General features: G+C 40.9%; 1 protein-coding gene across 1 annotated transcript in view; it reads left to right on the plus strand.

Annotated features, from left to right (window-relative positions):
- Positions 1-24,109, plus strand: part of MAPK14 (mitogen-activated protein kinase 14) — an 83,676-nt gene extending 59,567 nt beyond the window's left edge. The window contains exons 8-12 of the mRNA XM_012727115.1: positions 448-519; positions 14,634-14,713; positions 16,979-17,057; positions 20,597-20,770; positions 21,452-24,109. Coding sequence (XP_012582569.1) covers positions 448-519; positions 14,634-14,713; positions 16,979-17,057; positions 20,597-20,770; positions 21,452-21,519 — 473 coding nt within the window. The 3' untranslated portion in view covers positions 21,520-24,109. The remainder of the gene's footprint in view (positions 1-447; positions 520-14,633; positions 14,714-16,978; positions 17,058-20,596; positions 20,771-21,451) is intronic.
- The last annotated feature ends 1,317 nt before the right edge of the window (positions 24,110-25,426 follow it).

Here is a 25,426-nt window from a genome sequence, read left to right on the forward strand (position 1 = left end):
CAGGCGGGAATCGAACTCATGCGGAAGTGGCTTTAGCTTCTCAGTGTAGTGCTTTAACCCGCTGCGCCACCAGGGAGGGCCCTAAATTTTTAACATACTAGCTGAGTACTTCTCCCTGAAGACAGTGGATTTAGGTTTTTAACTTCTTGATAATAATTGGAAAAATACACAATTTCTACCAATAAACATTTACCCCTTTGTGAATAGCTTATTTTTCTTGCCCCCTCACCAATGAGCCCTTGTGTGTGGTGAAAGTTCTTAGTAACTTTGTTTCTATAAAAGTGAGTATGATTATTGAAACACAGATGCCTTAAATGTGAATTTGAATGTTTTACCCCCAGTTACAGTTCCATATGTAATAATGTTGTATAATAATGTTAACAATAACGTTGTTAATGTAATAACATTGACATCGTATGCACTTTTATTTCTCTTTAATTTTTCCAGTTGATATTTGGTCAGTGGGATGCATAATGGCCGAGCTATTGACTGGAAGAACATTGTTTCCTGGTACAGACCGTATCCTTTAAAAAGTTTTGTATTCTTTTTTGTCAGTATATTCCAGTTTCCATGGAAGTATGTCACTTTTACCTATGTCTGGGGAGGTTCTATTACTTGCGTTTATAGTCCAGGTGTGTGTGATGAAATCTGCTCTTCTGCTTAGTTAGTTCTGCCAAGAGAGAGACTTCAGTTTACTTCTCTGAGTTGGAACAATTCAGCATAAGCTGAAAAACATCTGAATCCATATGCCATCTTTTTTGCAAGGAGTTCCTTGTATTAATCTTCCCACAGCAGTTCTAGAGGAGAGCAAACTCAGGACAAGTTCTAGATCTCAGTGACTGGTTGTAGTCCTTCTATACTTTCAGGGAATGAGTACAAGATTCCCATTTTAAATCAGGGATATCTTGCTTTTATGTTTGGTTTACATATTTAAAAGTGTATTTGGTGTTCTTGTAATGATATACCTGCTGACTCCTGTTACATTGTTTAATGACATATAATAAAAGCAAGAAGTGATAAGGTCACCTTGCCTGTGCCTATTTATTTTTTAGCACAACTTAATTTTTGCCCCATTTGTAGCCAGACCTTAGTTTACTCCTAGACTTGTTGTTTCGTGTGTAGTTTATCATGGCCCCTTGTTTTCACCCCTTTCCTGCTTACTGCATGTTCATTTCATTGCTGAGTACCTTCAAAATGTGCTTTGTTGGAACTCCTGTGTGTTCTGCTTCCTGAAGATTTTGAAGTGAGAAAGAATGTTGAGATTTAAATTACAATTTGGTTTGAGGATTTATGTAAAATACTTTTGACTAGGTTTCAGTGGGTAGGTTGGGTTTTAGAGATGCTGCAACTGCCAGTGTTCTGTTGTAGTTAGAGACCTAAAATTTTCAGCCCTTCACCTAAGCTAACTCCTGCAGTTTATATATCAGAACATCAATTTGCTTGCTTACAATTTGAGATACACTTCTTAATGACTACAGTGTCATGTTACCTATCCACAAATTCTATCTTCTGCTAGAGAAAAGGTACTTTCCTAACCAGCTAAAAAAAAAAAACCTGTGTCCCTTGGATAAAGCTTTTATTTCCCTCTGGGTTGGTAAGAGTTGAGTCTCTATACTTTGATCACCTTACTGCTCCTCATGCCACATTTTTTTTTTAAGATTTATTTATTTATTCATACAGAATTGGGGTACAGACCAGAGATGCGGAGGGTGAGACAATTCACTAGGGACAAAGTGGGGAGCAGAACAGGCAGATCGATGAAGTACACTGCTGAGGGGAGCAGTGGGCAGGTCAGGAGAGGTCTGCCACACCATGTGGATCTCCTCCGGGGCAGGCGGGGATCGAACTCATATGGAAGTGGCTTAAGCTTCTTAGTGCTGTGCTTTAACCTGCTGTGCCACCAGGGAGGGCCCACATTTTGTTAACTTAGTACTTAGAGTTTCTCTTTTGTCCGAAGCTTCATTCACCTTAAATCTTTTTCTTAGAAATTTGATATATACATAACAGTACAAGAGAATTAGGGAAGTAGGGAAATTTTGTAAACCCCCTTTCTTCTGGTACATATCACAGAATCATATCCTTCCTCCCGTGTCCCTAAGCACACTCCTCTGATGCATTTTTGTTAATTCCTCCCCTTCCTCTTTCTATCTGTGTTTGCATCTGTCCTCATCGATCATAGACACACTGCATAGCCACACAAATGAAGGGAGAGAGAATAGAGAGTACTGGTTAAGAATACATACTCTGGAATCAAGACTTCCTGGGTTTATTCCCAACTATGAGACTTTGTACAGATTTTCCAATCTCTGTCTCTTGATTTCCTTAACCATGAACTGTTGGTAATATTACATAGCTCACAAAGTGAGAATTAGTGAGATAATGTCCACAAGATGTTAGCCAGACATGTTAGCCTTTTTCTCCTTTCCTTCCCACTTTATTATCTACTTATGAACTACTAACGATAAATTTTTTATTTAATTTATATCCTCTGACAGTAAAAGATGGACCCCTCGGCAGGCTCCTGGTAGAACGTTTCAAAGCAGTGGTGCCCAGTGGTCCTGTCGCACAAATGGCCAAGCTGCTACTCCCTGCTGATCTGACACTTTTCGAAGGCTTCAAGTCTAGAAGTCTGCCATGTGCACCGTCTCTCTCCTGTTAACTTTAGATAGGAAACCTACCATGTAAACTTTTTGCTATGGGATTCTTTTTTTAGTAAATGAGAATTCATTTCAGAATTCTTACTTTAGTAGTAACACCGTTTCTTTTCTACTTGACTCTTTTTTCAGACAGATGGTCTCCTGGATAGTAAAAATCAAGTTCATAGGATTTGTATTTGTACCATACTTTACCTTCCTCTCCTATCGCTTACTGTCAGAGCATAGGTTTTGGTAGATTTGTTAATTCCCTGCTGGATTCTGTTGCGCAGCTGAAGTTGAATACCATAGATTTTTTTTTTTAAGATTTATTTATTTATTCATACAGAACTGGGGTACAGGCCAGAGATGCAGAGGGTGAGAGGATTCACCAGAGACAGAGTGGGGAGCAGAACAGGCAGACTGACGAAGTACACTGCTGAGGGGAGCAGCGGGCAGGTCAGGAGAGGTCTGCCTCGCCATGTGGATCTCCTCCGGGACAGGCGGGGATCGAACTCATGAGGAAGTGGCTTTAGCTTCTCAGTGCTCTGCTTTAACCCACTGAATACACATAGATTTTAACCCATTTGAATTTTCGTTTTAATTCTCACTGATCCTGAATTAAGTTATTTCATTAGCAACTCCTGTTTGTAAAACCTTTGGAGAATGTGCTGGCTCCTCACACTCTTCTTTTGTGTAGAAGGACATGCAGCTACTGTGTAGTTGTAAATGTTTAAATGCAGCTGAACACTGAGACAGCTACAAGAACATGCTTTCTGAGTATACAGTTTTCTCCCTATTTTCCTTATTTAATGATCTTGCATTTGGAACTATGGCTTTTAGCGCTCTAGAGAGGAACTTTTGAGGACTTTCTGTGTCCTATAAAGTGTCCTGTAAAACATTTGCAAATGTTTTCTGTCAGTGCTGTCCAATATGTTGATTGGTAACCCAACCACATGGGCTATTGAACACTTAAAATGTGGCTAATGAAATTTAGTAATTGAATTAAAAATATTTTCATGAAAAATGTATATAACAAAATTATCATTTAAAGTTTTTTTTATTGTGGTTAGAGGCTCATCACATTTACTGTTTAAACCGTTTTGAAGTATGCAGTTTGGTGGCATCATTTACAATGTTGTTCAACCATCAGCATTAATCCAAAACATTTTTATTATTTTGGTGGGAACTGTACAGTCATTAGACAGTAACTCCTCATTCTTCCCCTATAAGCCCCATAAGCCCCAGTGACAGCTCTTCTACTTTCTGTCTCTGAATTTGCTTATTCTAAATTTTCACATAAGTGAAATTATACAATGTTTGTTCTTTTGTTTCTGTACTATTTCCCAGAGCTTATTTTCAAAGTTCAGCCATTATTAATAGCTTTTACCAGAACTTCATTCATTTTTATTACTGATCCATCATAGGTGTATCCATTTCGTTTATCCATTTATCTGTTCATATACTACTTGGGTTGTTTTCACCTTTTGCCTATTGTAAAAAGTGTTGTGATGAACATTGGTATCTAGTATCTGAGTCCCTTTTAATTCTTTTGGCTATATATCCAGGAGTCATTGAGTCATATGGCAATTTTATGTTTAGCTTTTAAAAAAAATTTATTTATTCATATAGAACTGGAGTATAGGCCAGAGGCACAGGGACAGTGAGAGGCTTCACCAGAGAGAGAGTGGGGAGCAGAACAGGCAGAGCGTGGAAGTACACTGCTAAGGGGAGCAGTGGGTGAGACAGGAGAGGTCCCAAACTGCACCATGTGGATCACCTCCAGGACGGGGATCGAACTCGCACTGAAGAGGCTGTGACTAGCTTGCAGTGCTGTGTCCCAGCCCACTGCACCACCAAGGAGGGCCCTATGTTCAGCTTTTTGAGGAACCATCATACTGTTTTCCAGAGCAGCTGCACCACTTGATATGCCCACAGTGATGTATGAGCAAGTTCTCCATCTCTTCACCAACACTTACTCTTTTCTTTCTTCCTTTGATAGCCATCCTAGTAGGTGAAGATGGTATCTCTCTTGACTTGCATTTTCAAATGATAACTATGGTGAGCATCTATCTCTTCCAATTGGCTTGTCACTTGTATATGTTCTTTGAAGAAGACTTCAAGTTCTTTTGTCTGTTTACCTTTTTGGTAATGACTTTTGGATTTTGATGACATTAGAGTTTATCTACTTTCTCTTTTGTTGCTTATCTTTTTGGTGTCAAATCTAAGAATGTATTACCAAATTCAAGGTCATGAAGACTTACTGTTTTCTAGGAAAAAATTTAAGGGCTTACCTCTTAGGTCTTTCATAATTTTGAATTAATTTTTGTATGTGATGTGAAGTTAGGGGTCTAAATCTACTGTTTTACCCCAGCACTATTTGTTGAAAGGACTGTACTTTTCCCATTCAGTGGACTTTGTATTCCTATCAAAAATCAAGTCTGTTCCAGTGGTCTATATAATAATCCTTACAGGAGCACCTCACTGTGTAGCTTTATAGTAAGTTTTAAAAATCAGGAAGTTGAGTTCTCCAACTTGATGTTCCTTGTCAAGATTTGTTTTTGGCTTTTCAGGCTCCCTTGTTATATTGTGAATCTGAGAATGGTCTTTTCCATTTCTAAAATAAAGGGAAAAAGAGATTATTGGAATTTTAAGAGATTTTATTGAATTTTTAGATCACATTGGGTAATAATATTGTCATCTCAATAATATTAAATCTTCCTATCCATAAATGTGAGATGTCCTTCCATTTTTTTAGGTCTTTGATTTCATCCAACCTTGTTTTTTTTTTTAAAGATTTATTTATTTGTGCATACAGAACTGGGGTACAGGCCAGAGGCTCAGGGGCGGCGAGAGGCTTCACCAGAGACAGAGTGGGGAGTGGAACAGGCAGACCTACGAAGTACACTGCTAAGGGGAGCAGCAGGTGGGTCAGGAGAGGTCTGCCGTGCCATGTGGTCACCTCCGGGGCAGGCGGGAATCGAACTCATGCGGAAGTGGCTCCAGCTTCCTAGTGCTGTGCTTTAACCCACTGCGCCACCAGGGACGGCCCCAACCTTGTTTTATAATTTTAAGTAAACACATCTTTCATTTCCTTTGTTAAAGTTATTCTTATGTGTTTTATTCTGAAGATGCCACTATATATATAAATGTTCTCTTAATTTCCTTTTCCGTTTGTTTATTGCTATGTAGAAGCTGTGATTTTTTGCTTGTTGATCTTGTGCCCTTCCACTTTGCTCATTTATTATTAGCTTTAGTAGCTTTCTTGTGAATTCTTTGATACCTATTTTTTTACTTTCATTTTTAAAATTATTTTTATAAGTTTATTTTTACATCATATTGTGCCTTTTTCCATCTCAGTTGTAATCCCCATTGATACCTGATTTTTATTATGTAAGGTCATTTTATCTGCAGATATGGTTTTACTTCATTTCAATTTGGTTGCTTTGCCTTTTTCTCTTAATTGAGTTTTCTAGCTAGAACTTCCAGTTCAGTTTTAAAAAGCAGTAGTGAAAGTAGACATCCTTATCCTGCTCTAAGAGAGAAAACTTTCAGTCTTTTACCTCTGAGTATGATTTTAGCTGTGCATTTTTTCATAAATATTCTCACCAGGTCAAAGTTCCCATATAATCATAGTCCTTTTTTTTTTTCATGTAGTCATAGTTTTATGAGTATTTTTATCTCATTTTTAAAAATGTTATTAAATTTGTTTAGAGTACATTTAAATTTAATCACATGTAATATCTGGTATTGGACAATGCAGTTTTAGATCTCTAAGTCTTCCTAATCTACCTTTTCCACCTTATTTTTGGTGATTAGTCTCATTCCTGGAAATACGTCTAAAGATATGAGAAATGTTACTATTCTTCTCTGACTTCACAGAACTCCACATGAATTTTTGCTTCTTAATTTTATTTTATCCAACTAGCTCAAAGATTATATTTGAAGAACAAAGATCTTCCTTTTAAGTCTAGAAGACTAGAGATAGCAAGTAGACACAGCTGAAAAAAAATTATATTAGAAAAGAGTGAGGTTACAGGCTCTCTCTTCAGTTATAGTGCTACCTTATTTCAAATACCACTGGTTTTGAAAAGACTGAATCAGTTAAAAATATTATTACTGTGGCTTAATACCTTGTAGCCCAAGGAAAAGAGAAAAGGCGATTTTTTAACCCTGCTACATGTCAGATGCTATTTTCTCTTCCTGAAAATACAGCTTTGGCTTATTATTTTCCTTTATTTGGTAATCAGTGAATTTCATTCATGTGTAAAAAAAAATTTCCCCTCTTTCATTTTATGGCATCTACTGGAGAATAACAGGACTGTTAGGTCATAACATCAGCTACTAATCACTCCACATGAATTTTTGCTTCTTAATTTTACTTTATTGATTTCTTTCAAACATTTTGTGACCTACTTCAGACATATCAAAAGGGCAAAGAATAATAAAAGATGCCCTCTGTTCATACCACCCAAATTATGAGAGTGTTGCTAATAGAGCTGAAAGTTCTGGTGTGCCCCTTTCTGTCACATCAGCTCCTCACTTGCAGTCCTTGGTATTAGATATTCTCATTTTAAAAAATCAGTTACACTTTAGACACAAAAAGCAAGTATCCTAATAAATTTTGAAGGACAAAAATATTTTAAGTAGCTCCCTATTTGTCTTTCTCTAACTTGAAAAGAATACTTTCTCAGAGAAGGTTAGACTTCACAAACCTAGAGACCACAAACCTAGAGACCTTAAGAAATTTCCTTTGAATGACACTGAAAATAACTTGTGATGACCAAAAAAAGAAGAAATTGGCCGATGCTCATTCTAGTTGTGTGTCACAAGGCGCATTTCCTACCCTCCAAAGAAATGCTCAGTTTTGCCCCGATGGACTTTTTTCATCGACAGCTGCTGCTCACAGAGGTAGTGGCCACAGGTAGGTCCTGCAGCTGGTCCTGTCATTCCTCTTCAATTGTGGCCTGCGGAGGTCTCCTGGGAGTTACCTAGAACACTTTCCCTTTCATTATCCCACTATCCCTTTTCCCCCCTCCCCAACTTGTTCTGAGCACCTTCTGCTTTTGTTACAATGAGCTTAGGCCTAAAGGGAATATTAAACCTAAGTGGTCATTTTAGAACGGAGAGGAGACTTATGGTTTAAACTTGTGATCATTATAATTAAAACACATTGTTAACTATCAGTAAAAATATCTTCTATCTTAAAAAAGGGGGGAGGCTAACAACCTATTGTGAAGAATAACTTGCTGTGGGAATGACCATTGTCATAATGTGATAAATTTTGCTTTGCTCTGCTTATATAGTGACTTGAAGTTCCTTCTGGCCTTAACTGTCTGGACAAATTGTAGTGAGCTCACAATAACTAGTGCAATTGGAGGACTGATGTATGTTTCACTGGACTTACCAGCACTTGAAGAAACTCTGGTGATTTCTTCTGTGGTTTGCATGCTTTGACTTCCTTCATGCAAATGCTCGTAGCAACTAAGTAGATTTTTTTTTATTCTATTGCTCATTTACTAATCTCCTAAGTATTGACTGCCATGCTGTACCAGTTCTCTTTGTCCATAGTTCTTACTCCCTCATGGTGTTGTATGTGAATGCTCTATGGTACAAATACTTCAGGTGCAATGTTTGAGAATTTTGTTAGGCCTGATAATGAATGAAGCAACTTTTCTGGCTACTTTTTTATTTGTAGACTTTCTGCAGCATATGGTCATTCTAGGTTTGAGGGCATGGCAGAGGCGTAAAACGAAATTGAAAAGCATATTATAGCAAGTCTTTTTAAGTCCACCACTGTTTATCAAGTTACTCTGTGGTAGGTATGAGGATGAGATGGTAACTCTCCCCAAGACCAGAGTGATCCTACTTATGGAAAGTAAGTTACAGCAGTTACTTGAGCAAATTGTCTACCCTTTTTATAAAACAAGACAGTGATAAAAAAAATCATAATTAAAGCATAATTATAAATAAGTTATTAAGAAGAAGCAGAGAGAACCCTCCCTAGTGGCACAATAGGTTAAAGCACAGTACTAAGAAGCTGTCTGCAGCCACTGCAGCACAAGTTTGATCCCCAGCCAAGGAGGTGACCCACATATCACAGCAGAGCTCTCCTGCCTTGCCTGTTCTGCTCCCCATTCTGTCTCTGGTGACTCCTCTCACCCCTTTCCCCCCAAACACACGTCTGGCCTGTACTCCAGTTCTTGTATGCATAAATAAATCTTTTTTAAAAAGATTCTACAGAACAGGGGTACAGGCCAGAAGTGCAGGGGTGGTCAGAGGATTCACCAGAGACAGTGGGGAGCACAACAGGCAGATCAACACAACAGGCAGATGAACTGTACTGCTGAGGGGAACAGTGGGCAAGGCAGGAGATGTCTGCTGTGCCATGTGGGTCACCCCCCTGCTCAGGGATACCCGTTGGGCCACCAGGGAGAGCCAGTATTGAAATTTTAAACTCCAGAACACTTTCATATTTTTCCATTTGTAATGATAAAATTCTCTACTAGTCTTTCTTCAGAAATAACTGTGAATGAACTGGCTTCAATTTATCCTTGCTTTGTATAGAATTCAAGTTGTTTGGATTTTGGTGCTTGGCAAACCTTTTCTTATAAATCTTTTAAGCTTTGGGAGCTGTATGGTTTCTGTTGTGACTACTAGACCCTGCCATATAGAGAATAAAAACAGCCATACACAATATATAAACAAATGGGCATACTATGTCCCAACAGAACTGTTTTCTAAGCATGCAACAGACCAGGATTTGCTGACTCCTTTTCTTCCTCTTAAGCCAATTTCATATGAGAGTGTGGGGAGAAGCCAGTAGAATATTGCATAAGTAATTCCTGTAACTTGAGCAACTAGGCCTGCAGAGGTTGTCAGTTAATTGTATGTTACCTTGTATTTTCTTTACGTGTATGCTCAAATACTCTGAATGCCACCATAGACTGGATACTAGGTTAAACTCTGGAGTAGCTGGTAAACAGGTTGAGGGGCCTTTTTCTCATAGAACTCCAAGACAACAAAAAACGTAACCAGATTGCAATAGCACTGTGATGTTTTCAGGCATTGTGCTGAGATAGAAAATAAAGCAGGAAGGGGAACTTCTTTGTGTGAGTTTTAGGGGAAGCCTTTCTGGGGAGGTGAAGTTTAAGCTGAGACCTAAAGATGAGAAAAATATAAGCATGTAAACTGTTTATAAGATTTTTTTCTCTCCTTGTAGCTTTTTTTTTTTCAAACAGAGCTAACAGCAGTAAGAACAAATGGAAAGATTTTTGTCTTCTGGTTAGTACATGCATATACATTCTTGAGTATACAAGAAAGAGTTGGCTGCCAGAATAAAGGTTTGAACATTGTGGCCTATTATTTAGATCCTTGGGACATGTGAGGCTTGTTACTGCGTTTGTAAGGGTGAAACCTCTTATGTGCTGCTTTGTCATGACACTTCTCAAGAACCTGCAGATGCGGTGGGAGAGTGGGGCCCTCTGCTGGCCAACTGTCATTCAGAGGCCTGGTCTGCCTGCTCCGGTGATTTCGGAGGGGAGAGATTTTCTAGGGAGCATGCGCAGAGGAGGGGATCCTCTCAGCCCGCGCGCTCTCTATCACACGTTCCTTAGGTACAACCCAGGCGGAACAGTCACAGGCAGGCTTGCCTCTCCCCACCTCCTTCCTCTGCCGCTTTTTCCTTCTCTGTAGCACTCTGCTCACCAGTGCTCTGCTTAGCTGGCTCCTGATGCCTTGATGGAAGGTGAGGCGGGAGGGAGGTGCAGACTGACCGAATGGGCTGAGTGAAGCTTTTGTGTTGTCATCTGCTGCCTTTGGCAGCTCGGTACCCGGTTAAAATCATTTCACTTTCCTGATCGGTGATATTGAGAGATGTATGAAGTGAATGTAAGTTAGATGTGTGCGGCAGCGTTTTGAATCTGTATAGGAGGAGCCTGTACTACTTGGAAGTGACCATCCTGCAGAAAGAAGCCTTGACCTAGATGAATTCACCATTTTGGCTTGTGTTGGGTTTCTTTATTTTTTGTTATTGGGATATTTTGTTTGTTTTTGTTTTGCTTGTTACTTGTTTTTCATTTTTATTTTGTCCCAACATTTTCCTTTATAGTCCACCATTAGATATTGATCAGTTGAAGCTCATTTTAAGACTCGTTGGAACCCCAGGGGCTGAGCTTTTGAAGAAAATCTCCTCAGAGTCTGTGAGTTGATGCTTTGATTGTAATTATCTGCCCTTTTGAGAGCCTCTGCCACTTTCCTTCTGTCAGTCTGTCCTTTAACCTGGGTGTGTTGGTAACACACATGCCCTTCGTGTGTCACGCTCCAGGGTGAGCTGGAAGTGTGTGTGTGTGTGTGTGTGCATGTGTGTCTGTGTGCCCACCACGCCTCACGTGCTTGAGTGTTTGTTCTCTCTCGCTCTGGGTTGTCTTTGGATCCTGGGAGCTTATGTTGGGCAGCCGTGTCTCGATAAATGAGGTTTGAGATTCTGATTCATCCCAAGAGGTGAATGGAAAATGCATGTCTCCATTTTGAACCCTGACTTCATCTTTCTCAGAAGCTTTGCATACGCACAAGCTCTTTAGTCTTTGGAAGCGCTGGTCCTGAGAGTGAGCATCCCTGTGTATTAGTCTAGCTTTATCACGAAAAGAATGGGCATTGGCTGCACACTCTTGCACTTTCCCAGAAATTACTTGCTCTGTCTTGTTTTAGACTAGATGGCTCACCTACGCTGTGTGAGTTGTCTGTTTCAAACAGGGGGTCCTCTTTACCCAGCCTCCAGACCATCAGAGGAGACAGCTCTACTCCTGCAACCTCACACCCGCTGCAGTGAGATTGTGAATCCTCCCACAGCTTGCCTTTGTAATTCCAAGTTCAGTAACCTGAGAAAGTGGTTTGGAGCAAATGCTTTCCTGCCTTTACGCAGGAAATTAGAGAGAAGCCATGGGGAAGCAACTCTGGCTTACTTTGGCTGAGATTTCCTCCTGTTGATCATTTTCTGGGACCAGAGATTTGAAGGAAAGCCCAGCCTTTCTCTCTTTTCCTCCCTCCGCCTGTTGCCAGGCAACTGGGGGAAAAGGGGAAAGAGCTCTGGAGTCAGAGTCCAGTTGCACCTACCTGGATGGATTGCCCAGCATTTCTGACTGCAGTGGGGAGAGGGTCCCTTTGCCCAATTGGGAAAACTGCAAGGTAGCAAAGCAGGTGAGTTTAAAGTGTTATCTAATGTCGCTCACAAAATAAAGAATGGCCTCATCTGGTATGTATCTGCTACATTCTTTACAAGGACCCCAGTGTATTTATGAATTTACTATTCTGAGGGGTAGAAGAGAGGACACTGGCTACTTTATTTTGTTTCATTTACTCAAGATGAGGAAGCAAAAGAATAGAAGGACTGTGAGTGCCTGAGTCATCCACTAAGCACAGCTCAGACCCCAGATGTTCTGATAACATGAGCTAAACTTTAATACAATTGTACACTGTTATGAAAGCATTGTTGGAGTTACTGACCACAATGTCAACCCAAAAGGGATGTTTTCTTTTTTTATGAAGTGTACAAGCTAGATTTAGAGTAAATAAAAAAAGCTGGGAGACAGTGCTTAGAGATTATAGTCCTTTTTGTATTAAATGCATGTTTAGAAAAATTAGCTACTAGAGTGGGCAGACGGTGACGCTGGGCAGAGCTCCGTTTATTAATGAACGATGCTAATGAGATTGAAATAGCAAATTTAGTCCCTGTCTGAGATTGACTGCAAGCAGCTCTTTTTCGGTCTCCTCTCCTACCCCCAACCATTTTCCCTAAAGATATGTGCTATTGGTTCAAGAATTTCTAAAGGAAAAAGTATGGGTAAAATGGCATTTATCTGTTCTTTACTTTTAAATGAAAACCAAATGCCCTACCTAATAGTGGGATGCTTTATCATAAATAAAATGGGGCACATTTTGCATTTCAGCAGTTCAAGCATAGTATCAGGCATAATAAAATTAAGTACCAGAAAATGGAACTTAAGTAATACTGTATTGGGTATAGGAGTAAGAAACATTTTCCCCTCCCTATATGGTTATGGTTAGTGAATAAAAGCAGTTAAGACATTCAGAAAGGTAGACAAAATGAATTTGATGTTAGTGACACTGCCCAAGTATCTGTTTATGTTAACAGCACATAGTGGGTAGAACATGATGTGTAAATAACAAAACCAGCTGCATATAATTGTTTAAAAAATCTTTTTTAATCAAAAGAAAAATCCCTTAGTGAAAAGATAAGTAAATAGAAAGCCAGTAGCTGTTTCCATTGTTACTGCAAAGTAGTGATGAAGTAGACACACCATCATTTATGTGGCAGTTCCTTCAGTAAGTAGTAGGGCTTTCTGAGTAAGAAAATGCGATGGTGGGTGGACTAACTGAGAACAAATTAGGATGTGCCATGAGAGAGGGGATAAGTGGATGATGATGGATGGCCAAGGATAGACAATTTGGGGGGTTGGAGAGCTAGTACCTTCAGTAATCAGTGAAAGAACTAAAAAAATCATGGTAAGAAAGCCAAAGCCCTTCCACTGTCTCACTCATGCATTTTTCTCTGGAAATGCGTTTTTCCTAGTCTCCTGACAAGGAGCTGTAATAACCTGTTTGACTAAAGAAGACAGAAATGGAAAAAGACAGACTAAGAAATGTTCACGAGAAGGAAGAAAAAGGGTTAAACATCTTGAAACTTAACTGGTATTCTCTCTGACAGGTTTATGGGGTAGGAGACCCCTTTTGCTCTCTCCCTAGGCTCTATCTTTGGGCTTAGAGAACACTGAAGGCAGATTGGAGCCCATGACCCTTTGGCCCTTCTTACTGGCCAGCCTGCATTAGTGGATCTGACTGCTGGAGAGTTTGCATTCAGAGGCCAAGCTAAAGTGGGAAAATGACTGAGGGAAGTAAAAAAAAAAAGTGAAATTCCTTGACCAGGATGCTCATTCAAGATGATGTTCCCACCAAAAAGGGGAATTAATAGGTGGCAAGACAGAGAATAGTAAAAGGTGTTAACTGAGTTTTGGGGAAGATTTTAAAAACTCATCACATATGCTTTCATAAGAATATAGGATAAACTAGCATTTCTCCAATTTTGGAGAAAGGAAATTGTGTTAAAGTGAATGAGACAGCTACTAGAGGGATGACCTTGTACATATGGGAGAGCTCGTAGTGCTGCCTTGTGAGATAATCCCAGTATTCCACGAACTCCCTCCCCGCTGTCTGCTGGGCGAGGTTATTCTGTCTTCCTGTTAGAGACTTGTGGGAGAAATCACTGTGGCATGCGGTGGTGCTGTCGGCAGCCTGTGGCTTCTATTTTGTCTTTGCCAGTAGCTTCTAACTCTCCCTTTCTTCACTTAACCATAGTATGTTTGTGTGCGTGTGTATGTGTGTGTGTGTATGGCATGTTTTAAAAATGTACCACTACTGGTGTCTTTAAAACTTGACATTGCTTGTCACTCCACACGCCCACCTGAGACTTATCTTTGGAGGGTGGTATCTTGGAGCGTCACCAGAACCAGCGCCACAGATACTTAAGCCTTCCTTGAATGGAATATGGGTTATTTTGTTTTGTCCAAAGTTGAGTGAAAATTCTCTTGAGTCATCTCCTTTTAACCCACAAGCAAACAGGTTTTGGCCATCAGTTCTTGAAAATAGTTCTCTGGCTGGCATCCTGGATCGAGGGGCAGTCTCTTTCCAGGGAGCCTAACATATTGAACATTAAAATTATGTTAAAACAAACCCCCCAAAAAGCTCATTTTTCTTGTCTGCATGTCCAGTTACTGGCTACTCGCTGAGTAACCCACACGCCATTCTCAGAAGTGTGCTTTAACAGGCAACTTTGGGCTGTGGCCTGGGATGGGTGGTGTGGGTAGGCCATAGACTTTTTGTTTGTTTGGGGTAGCTTTTTAGCCTTTTTTTTTTTTTTTAACTTGAACTGAAACTTACTTTTCGCACTGTATGTTTAACAATGCCCTTGACTAGGCATCTAAGATATTAACCAGCTTCAGCAGATTATGCGTCTGACGGGGACACCCCCTGCTTATCTCATTAACAGGATGCCAAGCCATGAGGTGAGAACAAATAGACCGTCCAGGGACATCTAACTCAGAAGGCCACATTCTGGTGTTACTGCCACTGTACATAGCCAGCACGGTGTTGCACCGTCAGAGCGCCTGCAGGGGCCGAGGGTGGCGCTGGGGCTAGGACTCCCGGCGCTGCACAGGGCGTGGGCCATCCCGGCCTGGGGGTGAGACTGCAACTTTCAGGCCGGCCCGTAGAAACTGATGTTACTTTTACATGTGGGTGTTACGAATTTAGTGTTCACATAGCTGTCTTTGTTTCCCTAGATTTTTTTCTATGCCAGTAGGGCATGCCACCGCGGATGACTTTCGACTAGAGGGGAGCTAACTGTAGGCCATAAGCATATTTTCTTATTCATTTTTTTTTAATGACCAAATTACAGGGATATGTGAAAACTACTATAAAATACCCAACATTAATAAGTACTGTACTTAAAAGTACACAAATAATGTAGAAGAAATAGGTAGAGCTAGGTGCCTTCTTCACAAGTTTGTAGGTGTTTTCATCTAATTCTAGTTTTCTCATCAGAGATGATTGGTAATTCTTTCTAAGGTGCCCTCAGTCTTTTTGGTTGCACCTCAAAGGCCCTGTCAGCAGCTTAGTTTCCACTTCAGCTGTTCAGGTCGTCTTTTTATTTTTCTTTATTAGAGAGATGACGGTTCTCCATGTGAGACGTTCTCTCTTACATCTGTTTTTTCCTTCACGCATTTACGCACATGGTTAAGTAGAAAGGGATGGCTCTTTGCATATTCAGTTCCTGGAACTTTCCTTTCAAGTTGGAAAGATTCTCAATTGCTTGTCAGAGTGGGTCTCTTCTGCTTGCCCACATAAAATGATTAAGAAAGTGAAGGTTGCCCTAGCAACCAGAACTTTTCCTAACCTCTTGTGTGTGTGTGAACAAAACTGTACATACATACATGCATACATACATATATACATTTACTGTTAAGTTGTATTTAAACAGGGACTTTTAAGAGTTTTAATTCATCTACTCAGAACAACTGATAATGGGATTTGTTCTTTGAGACAAAGCCCACCACCTGATATCTGAGGCACACCATTCCAAATTCTGTATTTACATGGTTATTCTCAAGACCAGTTTTCGGTTGTGCCTTGACTAGAGCTATCAGTCCTTGAAAGTGTTTGAAATTCCACAGGATGATATTTAGAAATTGTGATGATGAAACATCCCTAGGAAATGAGAGCAGACTTTCCTTTCTAGAGGCGACAGTGATGGCAGCTATTTATTGAGCTCTCACTCTGAGCTGCATGCTGTGCTGGGGGATACTGGCTTGTTAAGTGTGGTCTTCACTCCAGCCCTGTGGAGCTGGCATGGTCATGAATTCCCACTTTATAAGATATCAAGACTTAGAGAGAACACTTAACTGGTTCAAAGTGACAAAGTCAAGATTCAAACTCAAGCCTGTCCCACCCGGGAGACCAAACTCGTAGCAACTATGTTGGTAATATAAATGTTTGTGTCAGAATTTTTGGTGAAGCACTTTCATGAAGTTTATCTTGCTTAAATTTCACAGTAGCCTTATGATATAGGCAAGCCAAATACTAGTATATCGTACTAATATTCACAGATGAAGTAGCTGATATGCTAGTTGAGAGTTACCCAAGTAAATGTAGCTGATAAGTGGTAGAGATGTCTACAAAGACCCTGGAGTTTGTAATTGATGGCTCTTTATGGCTCCTGTGAAGGCCTTTTTTATTTTATTTTTTTCTTTTTTAATGTTCAAGCCTCTTAGAATAACACACCAAGCTTTTATGTTTACTTACTTGTTCCAAAACTACTTTTTAAGCAAGGTTTAATATTGGTATCCTTTTGAAGTACCAGTTCTATTTACAGAAGTCAGCACCTGTAGAAGAATGCTGGTCCTAGATTTTCTGGAGGAATATTGAGCCCTATGATGATTTTAGCTTTTTAGGAAGTCTGTCTCAAAATAGATTCCCTTCCCCTCATTTTTTAAAATTTGATTATAAAATCAGAAAGCAAAGAGGACTAAATTTTTTAGAATTCTCATTTACCTGAAATGTAACTGTGAAGGATAGCCAGAATGCATAAAGGTGATGTTCATAAATAAAGATGTTAGGGTGGCAGTGATGAAGCATTCTTTAATGAATAGCAAATACAGCCATAAACTTGAGAGCTGGGAGGCTCCGTCTTTGACACTTGTTCCATGCAGGACCAAGACTGTGAGAGCAGTACCATTGAACAAAACCATCTAAAAAACCCTTGTTTTTTGCAGGCAAGAAACTACATCCAGTCTCTGACCCAGATGCCGAAGATGAACTTTGCAAATGTATTTATTGGTGCCAACCCCTTGGGTGAGTTGATCATGTCCTCCTCTCATGGATATTGAATGGGCTATGACATAAATGAGGGATATGAAATGAGGCTTTTGACTAAATAGGGTACCATGAATTAAATCTTGGAAGGTGGTAAATAATGTCATTTTTTGTTGCTTACATATTTAAATGATCACAGACTTTAGTGGGAGAGAAGGTAATGGGGAAAGACTGAGGGGCACAGAAAGAAAGGATTGAGAAATGCCTACGACACATTCACAACTGCTGTCATTTGATGATGTCCCGGGATGAGGGTAAAATCAAGTGAAGCACAGATGGGTGTGTAGAGGACCCATCCAGGAGCTCTCTGCCACGTGCTTCGCCCTGCTTGTAGCTTCCTGGTGCTCCTGGCATCCTCACCCCTTCCCTCTTCTTCTTGTGTCCCTCTAGTTCCTGTGGAACTAGTTTGCCACCTGAGACTTTAAGAAGTGACTCTATATTTCTTCCTCCCACCCTCAGCTCCAAGATCCTTGGCAAAGGGATAGATAATTGGCCTTGGCTGAAAAAGGAGTTGCTTTCTTCCTCAAAGCAGGGCCTACTCTCTGCTTCATTTGTCCCTGAAAGTGGCATTGTCAGAGACTCTTGGTTCCCTGACTGCGGGAGAGTATAGTGGGACGATGCTATTTGACAGCAGACAGAAAAATCAAACCAGGCACTCACGAATTAACAAGGCCCTCCAATGATAATTAACCTCACTTTTCAAATGGTATTGTAGTGGTATGTTTTCAGATCTCACTGCACTTCTTTAAGTCTGTGTGGGCCAGCCTTCTGATGAAGGGTACTGGCAACTATGCTTCAGGTTTAGTTTTGTACTTTTGAGGACTGACAGCCATGAGAACCGCTTCAGGAACTGGCGTAAAGGCTAAGTGGTCTTGCTTTATTAAGCACTTCGTTCATTGTGATTGTCGAGAGTGGCTTCACAATAACTGTGATAATTCCTACAATAGAGAGATACTCGCTTTCTGAAGTGTTGGGCAGTTATGGAAAAGCTGATGTCAACTTTGGAGCTGGAAAGGATGTCAGCTGAGTCATTCTCAAGTCCGGGGGGTGGGGGTCCACAGTCATCAGTGATAGTGATATATAGAATTCTGCTGGGATTAGTTTAGATTTGCAGCTGCCCTCTGATGCTCTCATTGGCTTTGTATGATTTATTTGAACTGTATCATTATCCAGCCAAGGATCTCTGAGAAGCTCTCTTTGAGTTGTAAATACTCTGGGGTGTTGGGAAATGTGTGTGGTAAGCTTTTTTGTCATTCAGTTTTGAATATTTTCATCATATCAGCTCATGTTGTTGTAGACATGGAAATTAGTCACCATTTGACCTCCTGCTCACTAGCTCCCAGAGTTTAGTTAATTCATTTTTTTTAAAGGTTTATTTATTTGTGCATACAGAACTGGGGTACAGGCCAGAGGCTTAGGGGCGGCGAGAGGCTTCACCAGAGACAGTGGGGAGCAGAACAGGCAGATTGATGAAGTACACTGCTGAGGGGAGCAGCGGGTCGGTCAGGAGAGGTCTGCTGCGCCATGTGGTCACCTCCGGGGCAGGCGGGAAAAGTGGCTTTAGCTTCCTAGTGCTGTCCTTTAACCCGCTGCGCCACCAGGGAGGGCCAGTTAATTCATTTTTTTAAGGGGAGGAGGGCATAGGTAGACTTCTTTAGGTCACCTGCATTCTAGTAGCTCTCCCATCCCCCAATCGTAATACTTAAACATTCAGAACTGGATACCACTTAGCAATATAGACTGCAAGTGAGCTGAATGGAGGCTTTGGGCCATCTGGTGTTCAGTCTTCAGAATTTAAATGTTCCCGACAATCCACTGCCAAACTAGTGATGTCATACAGAGTCTCTTCTTACAGCCAGAACATGGTGTTAATGATCTCAAGCTTGCACCCAGCATATTAACTGAGCAGGATACACCGATGATATAAATATTAACAATAAGATTTTGTCAGTCACTGATTTCATGTTTCAGCACTATCCCCAAAACATTAACTAAAACTTAAATTGCTCTTGAGTATAGTATACTTATGTCTGTCAAGATTTTCAAGGAGTCTTTTCTTACCCATAATCAAGGTTATTAGATATAAGGACATAATACTTTCTACCTTAGGGTGGCAAAAACTCACCACATAGTCCAAACTAGGCTGATAAGGTTTATTTTTCTAAGAAAAATAAATTTATGAGCAAATTTATACTTAACAGTGTACATTTATGAACTTGAATTGACACATGAATAGTCGCTTTGTTTCCACAATCACCCAAGTCCACATTTCTCCTTTAGTTCACTCTGGAATTCAGACTGAAGCACAGGCGTCTTTTATACCCTCCAGTATGCACAGCAGGTCTCTTCAGGAAACTGCTCCCCACCTCTGCCCTCTCCACACTTAGGAGCTGTCAGTAACTTACAAAGTCTCAAAACCTTTCTCATGGAAATATTTACTCTCCCAGGTGTCTTCTAACTTCTGGTTTTCAGGAATTTACAAGGCATAGATACCTGATAACAAAAAAAGGCAATTAGACAAATTCCAAATGATGAGTATTCTCAGGAAAACAGAATGCTCTTTTCAGGTCAAAATCAGGGGGAAATAAAGATTAAAGGGAGGAAAGGGGGCTCTAGATTAAGAGATACTAAAAAACCAGATCATGTGCAGTGCATGGCCTTACTAGATCTTGGTTTGAACAAACTAAATGTAAAAGATAGCTTCGGGGTAACTGGAGAAATTTTAACATGAATGGGATCTCAGATGCAATTTGTGAATTACTTATTTTTCAGAAATGATAAGAGTTTTATGATTGTATAAGAAGATGTCATTATACTAACATATTTAGGGGGAAAATGCCACATCTATAATTTTATTTTTAAATGATTTGGGGAAATTATATTCAGCTAGATAAATTAAGAATATTAAATGTTGAAACAGTGGTATGCATATGTGTTCACCTTGCTAGTGTTACTTCACAGTGCAAATTTCAAAATTAAAATTCCCTTTCCAAATACCATTATCACCCACATACCTATGTAAAACACTGTAAATTGCTTGAAGATCGTTTGAGTGAATATTGGCCTTATATTAATAAATAAACAGTAAAAGGCAACAAAAAGTTTAAAAAAACAAAACAAAACAAAACAAGAACCCAGCCTGTCTTACCTCTTCTAAAATCACTCTAATTATAGGCTTTCAATTTTGGTGGTAATTTGACCCCAGTGCTAGCAGTTTGATGTTGACATTCTACAAAAGCTTGTTCAAACAGAATCTGAGTTAATTTTATCAGGTTTCCTTTATAGTATATTGTTTAAAAATAACACGTGTAAACATATAAAGGAACATCATAGAGCAGGCACTTTATCAAAGGAGTGACTGTAGTCATAAATATTTCTTCTCCCAAGTGCTGTCTAACTTCTGGTTTTCAGAAATCCTTCAAGTAGGAGGGATTGAAATTAAGTGATTCCTTAAGACACATACATTTTTGGTAACGTGTTAACTCTCCTCGTTTCCTTCCAACCTGCGATCCTGACAGCTGTCGACTTGCTGGAAAAGATGCTGGTATTGGACTCAGATAAGAGAATCACAGCAGCCCAAGCCCTTGCACACGCCTACTTTGCTCAGTACCACGATCCTGATGACGAACCAGTGGCTGATCCTTACGATCAGTCCTTTGAAAGCAGGGACCTCCTTATAGATGAATGGAAAAGTAAGTCACCAGCGGATTAACATCTGGCTTGTGAACGTAGATTTTAGAATCCCACCGACTTAGATTTGGGGCAAAAGAGGGTCTGTAGCTTTCTGTTATCAGAAACCTAAAACTGTGGGAAAAAGAAAAATTTCTGAATAGTAATCACCGACTTGCTGGCGCTTTAACTAGGGTCCCTAGTGCAGTATGAGTATGTTCCTGTAATGGAAACTACCTGCTGGAGAGGATCACACCCTGGACCTCTGACACATTTTTGTCTGTCTGACTTTGTGTGCAGCCTCACTGTCTGCATAGAGCTTTGAGGTTCTCGGAGCCTGTGAAATTACAGTATCTCTCTGAGATAAGTAGGGTATAGTTTCTTTACAAGTTTACAGTTGATGGAATTGGGACAAAAAAAGACTTGTAGCTTATGTGGTACCTTAGGAACCTATCCAGAAATGGAACCCAGCTCTGTTATTCTTGAGCACTCAGTGATGAGCAAAACAAGAAACAGTGTCCTTTTGTCCATATACTTGAACCCCGTGTTCCTTTAGGATACCACACACAAGCAGCAGAACAGTTTCTTGAAATAACCCATCAAGCCTCTAGCCTGGACAGAGAGGAGGGATCCTGAACCCAGAAGGTAGAGCGCTTCTGCAAAGAGAGTAGTCTCACACTTTACTTTTCCTTCCCAACTTCTAGGCCTGACCTACGATGAAGTCATCAGCTTTGTGCCACCACCCCTTGACCAAGAAGAGATGGAGTCCTGAGCACCTGGTTTCTGTTCTGTTGATCCCACTTCACTGTGAGGGAAAAGCCTTTTCATGGGAACTCTCCAAATATCATTCAAGTGCCTCTTGATGCAGAGATTTCCTCCTTGGTGGAAGGGGTGTGTGTGTGTGCGTGTGTGTGTGTGTGTGTGTGTGCGCGCGCGTGGGCCCGCACGCGTGTATACACGTGTGCATGTGTGTGTGCATGTGTGTACCTGTCTTTGTTGGGGGGGGGTAAGAGAATATGAGCAAACTGATCACAGTGACTTTGCATGGATCTGCCGCCGCCATGGCAGGCTCCACTTGCTCTTCTTCGGAAGTCAGCTCAGGCACACAGAGCTGCCATCTTCTTGGGGATATATGTCACACACAAAGTAAAAAATATTAAACATCCCAAACCCCAGTCATGCTTTTGCCATTTTGGCATTTGCCATTTGCCATTTGGCGTCTCCCTGTGGCGCAGGGAAGGCTCACTGCTGGCGGCTCCGGATCGGACACGGTCCTTCAGCACCGCAAAAGGCCCAGCTGGCTGTGCGCGCTAGTCTGCGGGAGTCTCAGAACTCAACAAGTGTATCTGAAACTGTAAATATGTCTGTGCCTTAAAAGGAAAGAAAAAGGTGTAGTCAGTCAGGAGAGGGCAGCAGATGAGTTCCTGAGCTAGCGTTGTCAGGCGGCCACTTAAGTAGCCAGGGAGCCTCGGGGGCGCCGTGTGTGCACGTGTGAGCATGCGTGTTCTCGCCTCCCCCTTGCCCCCAGGTGTTGTTGCCATGTCTCTGCTTACCCCTCACCTCCAGTGCAGAGGTTTCTTGAGGATGGGCCCCAGTCGTCAGAAGCCGGCTCTTGCTGTCGTGTCCTTCCCGTGTGCTCTTTATTCCTAGCAGAGTGACAATGTGTTTGCACGTCTCGCTATTTGAGCATGCCCAGCTGCTTGTCCTGTCCTCCTCGGGAGGCCCTAGTGCCAGGCAGGTTTGCCAGCAGAGACTTGTTGGGGAGTTCAGAACCCAAGTCGCCTCGGCTGCTGCTGTGGGCAGGTGACGTCATCCCCTTCAGCCCCCAGTGCTATTGTGTTGAACACAATTGATACTCCAGGTGCTTTTGATGTGAAAACTATGAAGAAACGAAACAGATGGAGGTATAGCATTTTTATCCTTGCCATCTGGTTTTCAACAAGTTGTTTTCGGGAAGTTATGGGAAAGATCAGGGCTTTGCCCGGGAATATCTCAAACTTTGGAAAGGAAGTTATTCTCTTCACTCCCAATGAGCGATGCTAAGAAATGCTGAAAATCAAAGTGAAAAATACTCAAGAGGCCAGAAACTCCTTTCGCAATCTTTGTTCAAATATGGCTATTTAAAAAAGAAAAAAGCAACAAGTTTTCTTTTCCACCCCTCTCTGGAAAAGGGTCTTCTTGGCAGCTTCATATTGACTTCTTGGTTTGGGGAGAAATAAGTTTTATTTCAGAATTTTGTATACTGCAGGAATCTTTTGAGAATGTGATTCCTTTTGATGGGGAGAAAGGGCAAATTATTTTAATATTTTGTATTTTCAACTTTATAAAGATGAAATATCCTCAGGGGTGGAAAAGAGTTGTTTTCATAATTTTCTGACTTTTAGGTATCTTATACAACATAAGGGCCCATATTTAAAACTTTTGTGAAATTCTGAAGCCACTTCCATTTTGGCTGTGTGATGAAATCTTGTGTCCGGGCCCAGGTGTTTCCACTGTTCTGTCACAGTGCAGTGACAACGTGCACTCCAGAGGGCAAGGTGGGACCCCTGAGTCAACTGGAGCAGGAAGGCAGAGGCAGGCTTCCTGGTGATCACACTTCACCTGGGGTTCTCCCCCTCTTTAAAGGAAAAAAACGCAAAGGCCTCATCTCCTTTATATGCAGTTCAAATCCTCACAACCCACAGCAGGATGAATTTTATCAGCCGTGTTTGGTTGTAAACGCTAGTGTGATTTCCAATAGAAATACTGCTCTGAATATTTTTTAATAAAGGTCTTTGCACATGTGACCACATACGTGTTAGGAGGCTGCATGCTCCAGGAGCCTGGACTCAGCTGGAGCCTGCGAAAGAGCTCCTGGGTTTCTGGGCATCATACTCCCGTCTCCTGATTTCTCCTGATTTCTCTGAAGAGAAAACAAAAGAGAGAATGAGGGAAACTGCTATTTTATTTGTATTCATGAACTTGGCTGTAATCAATTATGCCATATAGGATGTCATACAATACCACTGGTTCAAATAAAGCCTATTTTTCAAATTTAGTGAGTTTCTCAAATTTATTCTATTTTTCTCTTATTTGTGTGTGGGTAAAGCATGCGGTCTAATTGTATCCGTGTTCTTTCAGCAGTGGTCTGGCGCACATTCTTGGGGGAACACTCTAGATTGAAGCAGATGTGCGTCTGTGATGGAGGTAGTAGTTGCCTACCTTGAGAGCCAAGAGCAGATCAGCACAGGGTTACGTGGCCAGCTCTGACCGCGGCACTGGGATGTCAGAGTGGCCTAGAACAGGGATCAGCACACTGGCCAACAGCCAGATCCAATCTACCACCTGTTTTCATTTGGCTTACTAAAGATGATTTTTACATTTTTAAATAGTTGAAATGAAAGGAACCATATTTTTGTAGCATGTGAAAAATAATGTAAATTTCAAATTTAAGTGTCCATAAATAAACTTATCACGCCCACACTTCTGTTTACCTTTGGCTGCTTTTGTGCTACAATGACAGGGTTGAATAGTTAGGACAGAGACCATCTGGCTGCAAACTCTAAACTTCACTGAAGTTTGCAGGTGCCCGTCCCAGGACTTCAATTTCCTCATCTGTAAAGTGAAGGTTGTTTAATTAGGTCTTTTGTTCTTTTCAGCTTTGACACAATAAGTGTATCTACAGAACGTTTATTTATTTTAAAAAGTGCCAGAGAGGAGGTTATATAGGCAGAGCATTGTATGACTCTTTGTAGCTCTTGAAAATAGAATCCAGACGCCTGAATTGCATCATAGGGTTAAAGGACCTTGAGATGTCACAGCTGAGTTTCCGGGGCCTGTGTTGGTTTGTTTCTTTTCTTGGTGGCCTAGGAGTGCTGACAGGTTTCCCAGGGCGGAGTGTGAGTTCTGGCTGTGAGGATCAAGGGGCTTGCAGCTGGGGTTCCTGTCTTGTTCTGTTAACTGGGGTTTGGCTGGCAGCTGGAAAGGGTGACATCAGTAGAAGACAAACCAAGCATGGGCTTTTTGCTTCATCCTGTGTCAGTGACTTCTGAAGGGGGTAGACAGAAAAGGGACCCAAATGCCATGGAATACATCAGCTCCTGGAAGGATTAGATAATCGTAGGAGTTATTTTGCCTTCACATGCCAGACATGATTGCCGGGACATAAAGTGCTCATAAGATTGGAGGGCCTGCTTAGCTACTGGAGAGGTGCAAACACCCAGAAAAGCTCCCCTAAAGGGAATCTACAGAAGATGGGGACCAACGTGTCACAATATGTGGTAGGATTAAGGGAGTCTAATTGGGACTTTTATCATGAAAACGGACCAAAATGACAAAAAAAATGCTTATAATTATAAATCTGTTCTTCAAGAAGAATGAGTCAAGTATTTGTTCTTCAAGTGAAGCAATCGTTTCATCATCTTACAGTGTCCTTCCCATTGGATTATGCAGCATAATAGAGAGAAATGTTGCCAAAGTGTTTGAGATCTTCCTCAGTTCTCCTAAGGATCTCGATCTTAATATTCGCCTCATTTTTTAATTAATATAAGGTGATAAGGATCACTTATCACCATTCCCTTTTCACCCGTTACTAGTCGGGAGCCAAATCCACATTATTCAGTGGCTTGAGATTTGAGTAGTTTCCTAGCATTGATGATGTGCATCACAGCTGCCATCTTTAGCACAATTTGCAGTGGCTT

Source organism: Condylura cristata, unplaced genomic scaffold (genome assembly GCF_000260355.1).
Source record: "Condylura cristata isolate star-nosed mole 26May11 unplaced genomic scaffold, ConCri1.0 scaffold00001, whole genome shotgun sequence".
Taxonomy (NCBI): Eukaryota; Metazoa; Chordata; class Mammalia; order Eulipotyphla; family Talpidae; genus Condylura; species Condylura cristata.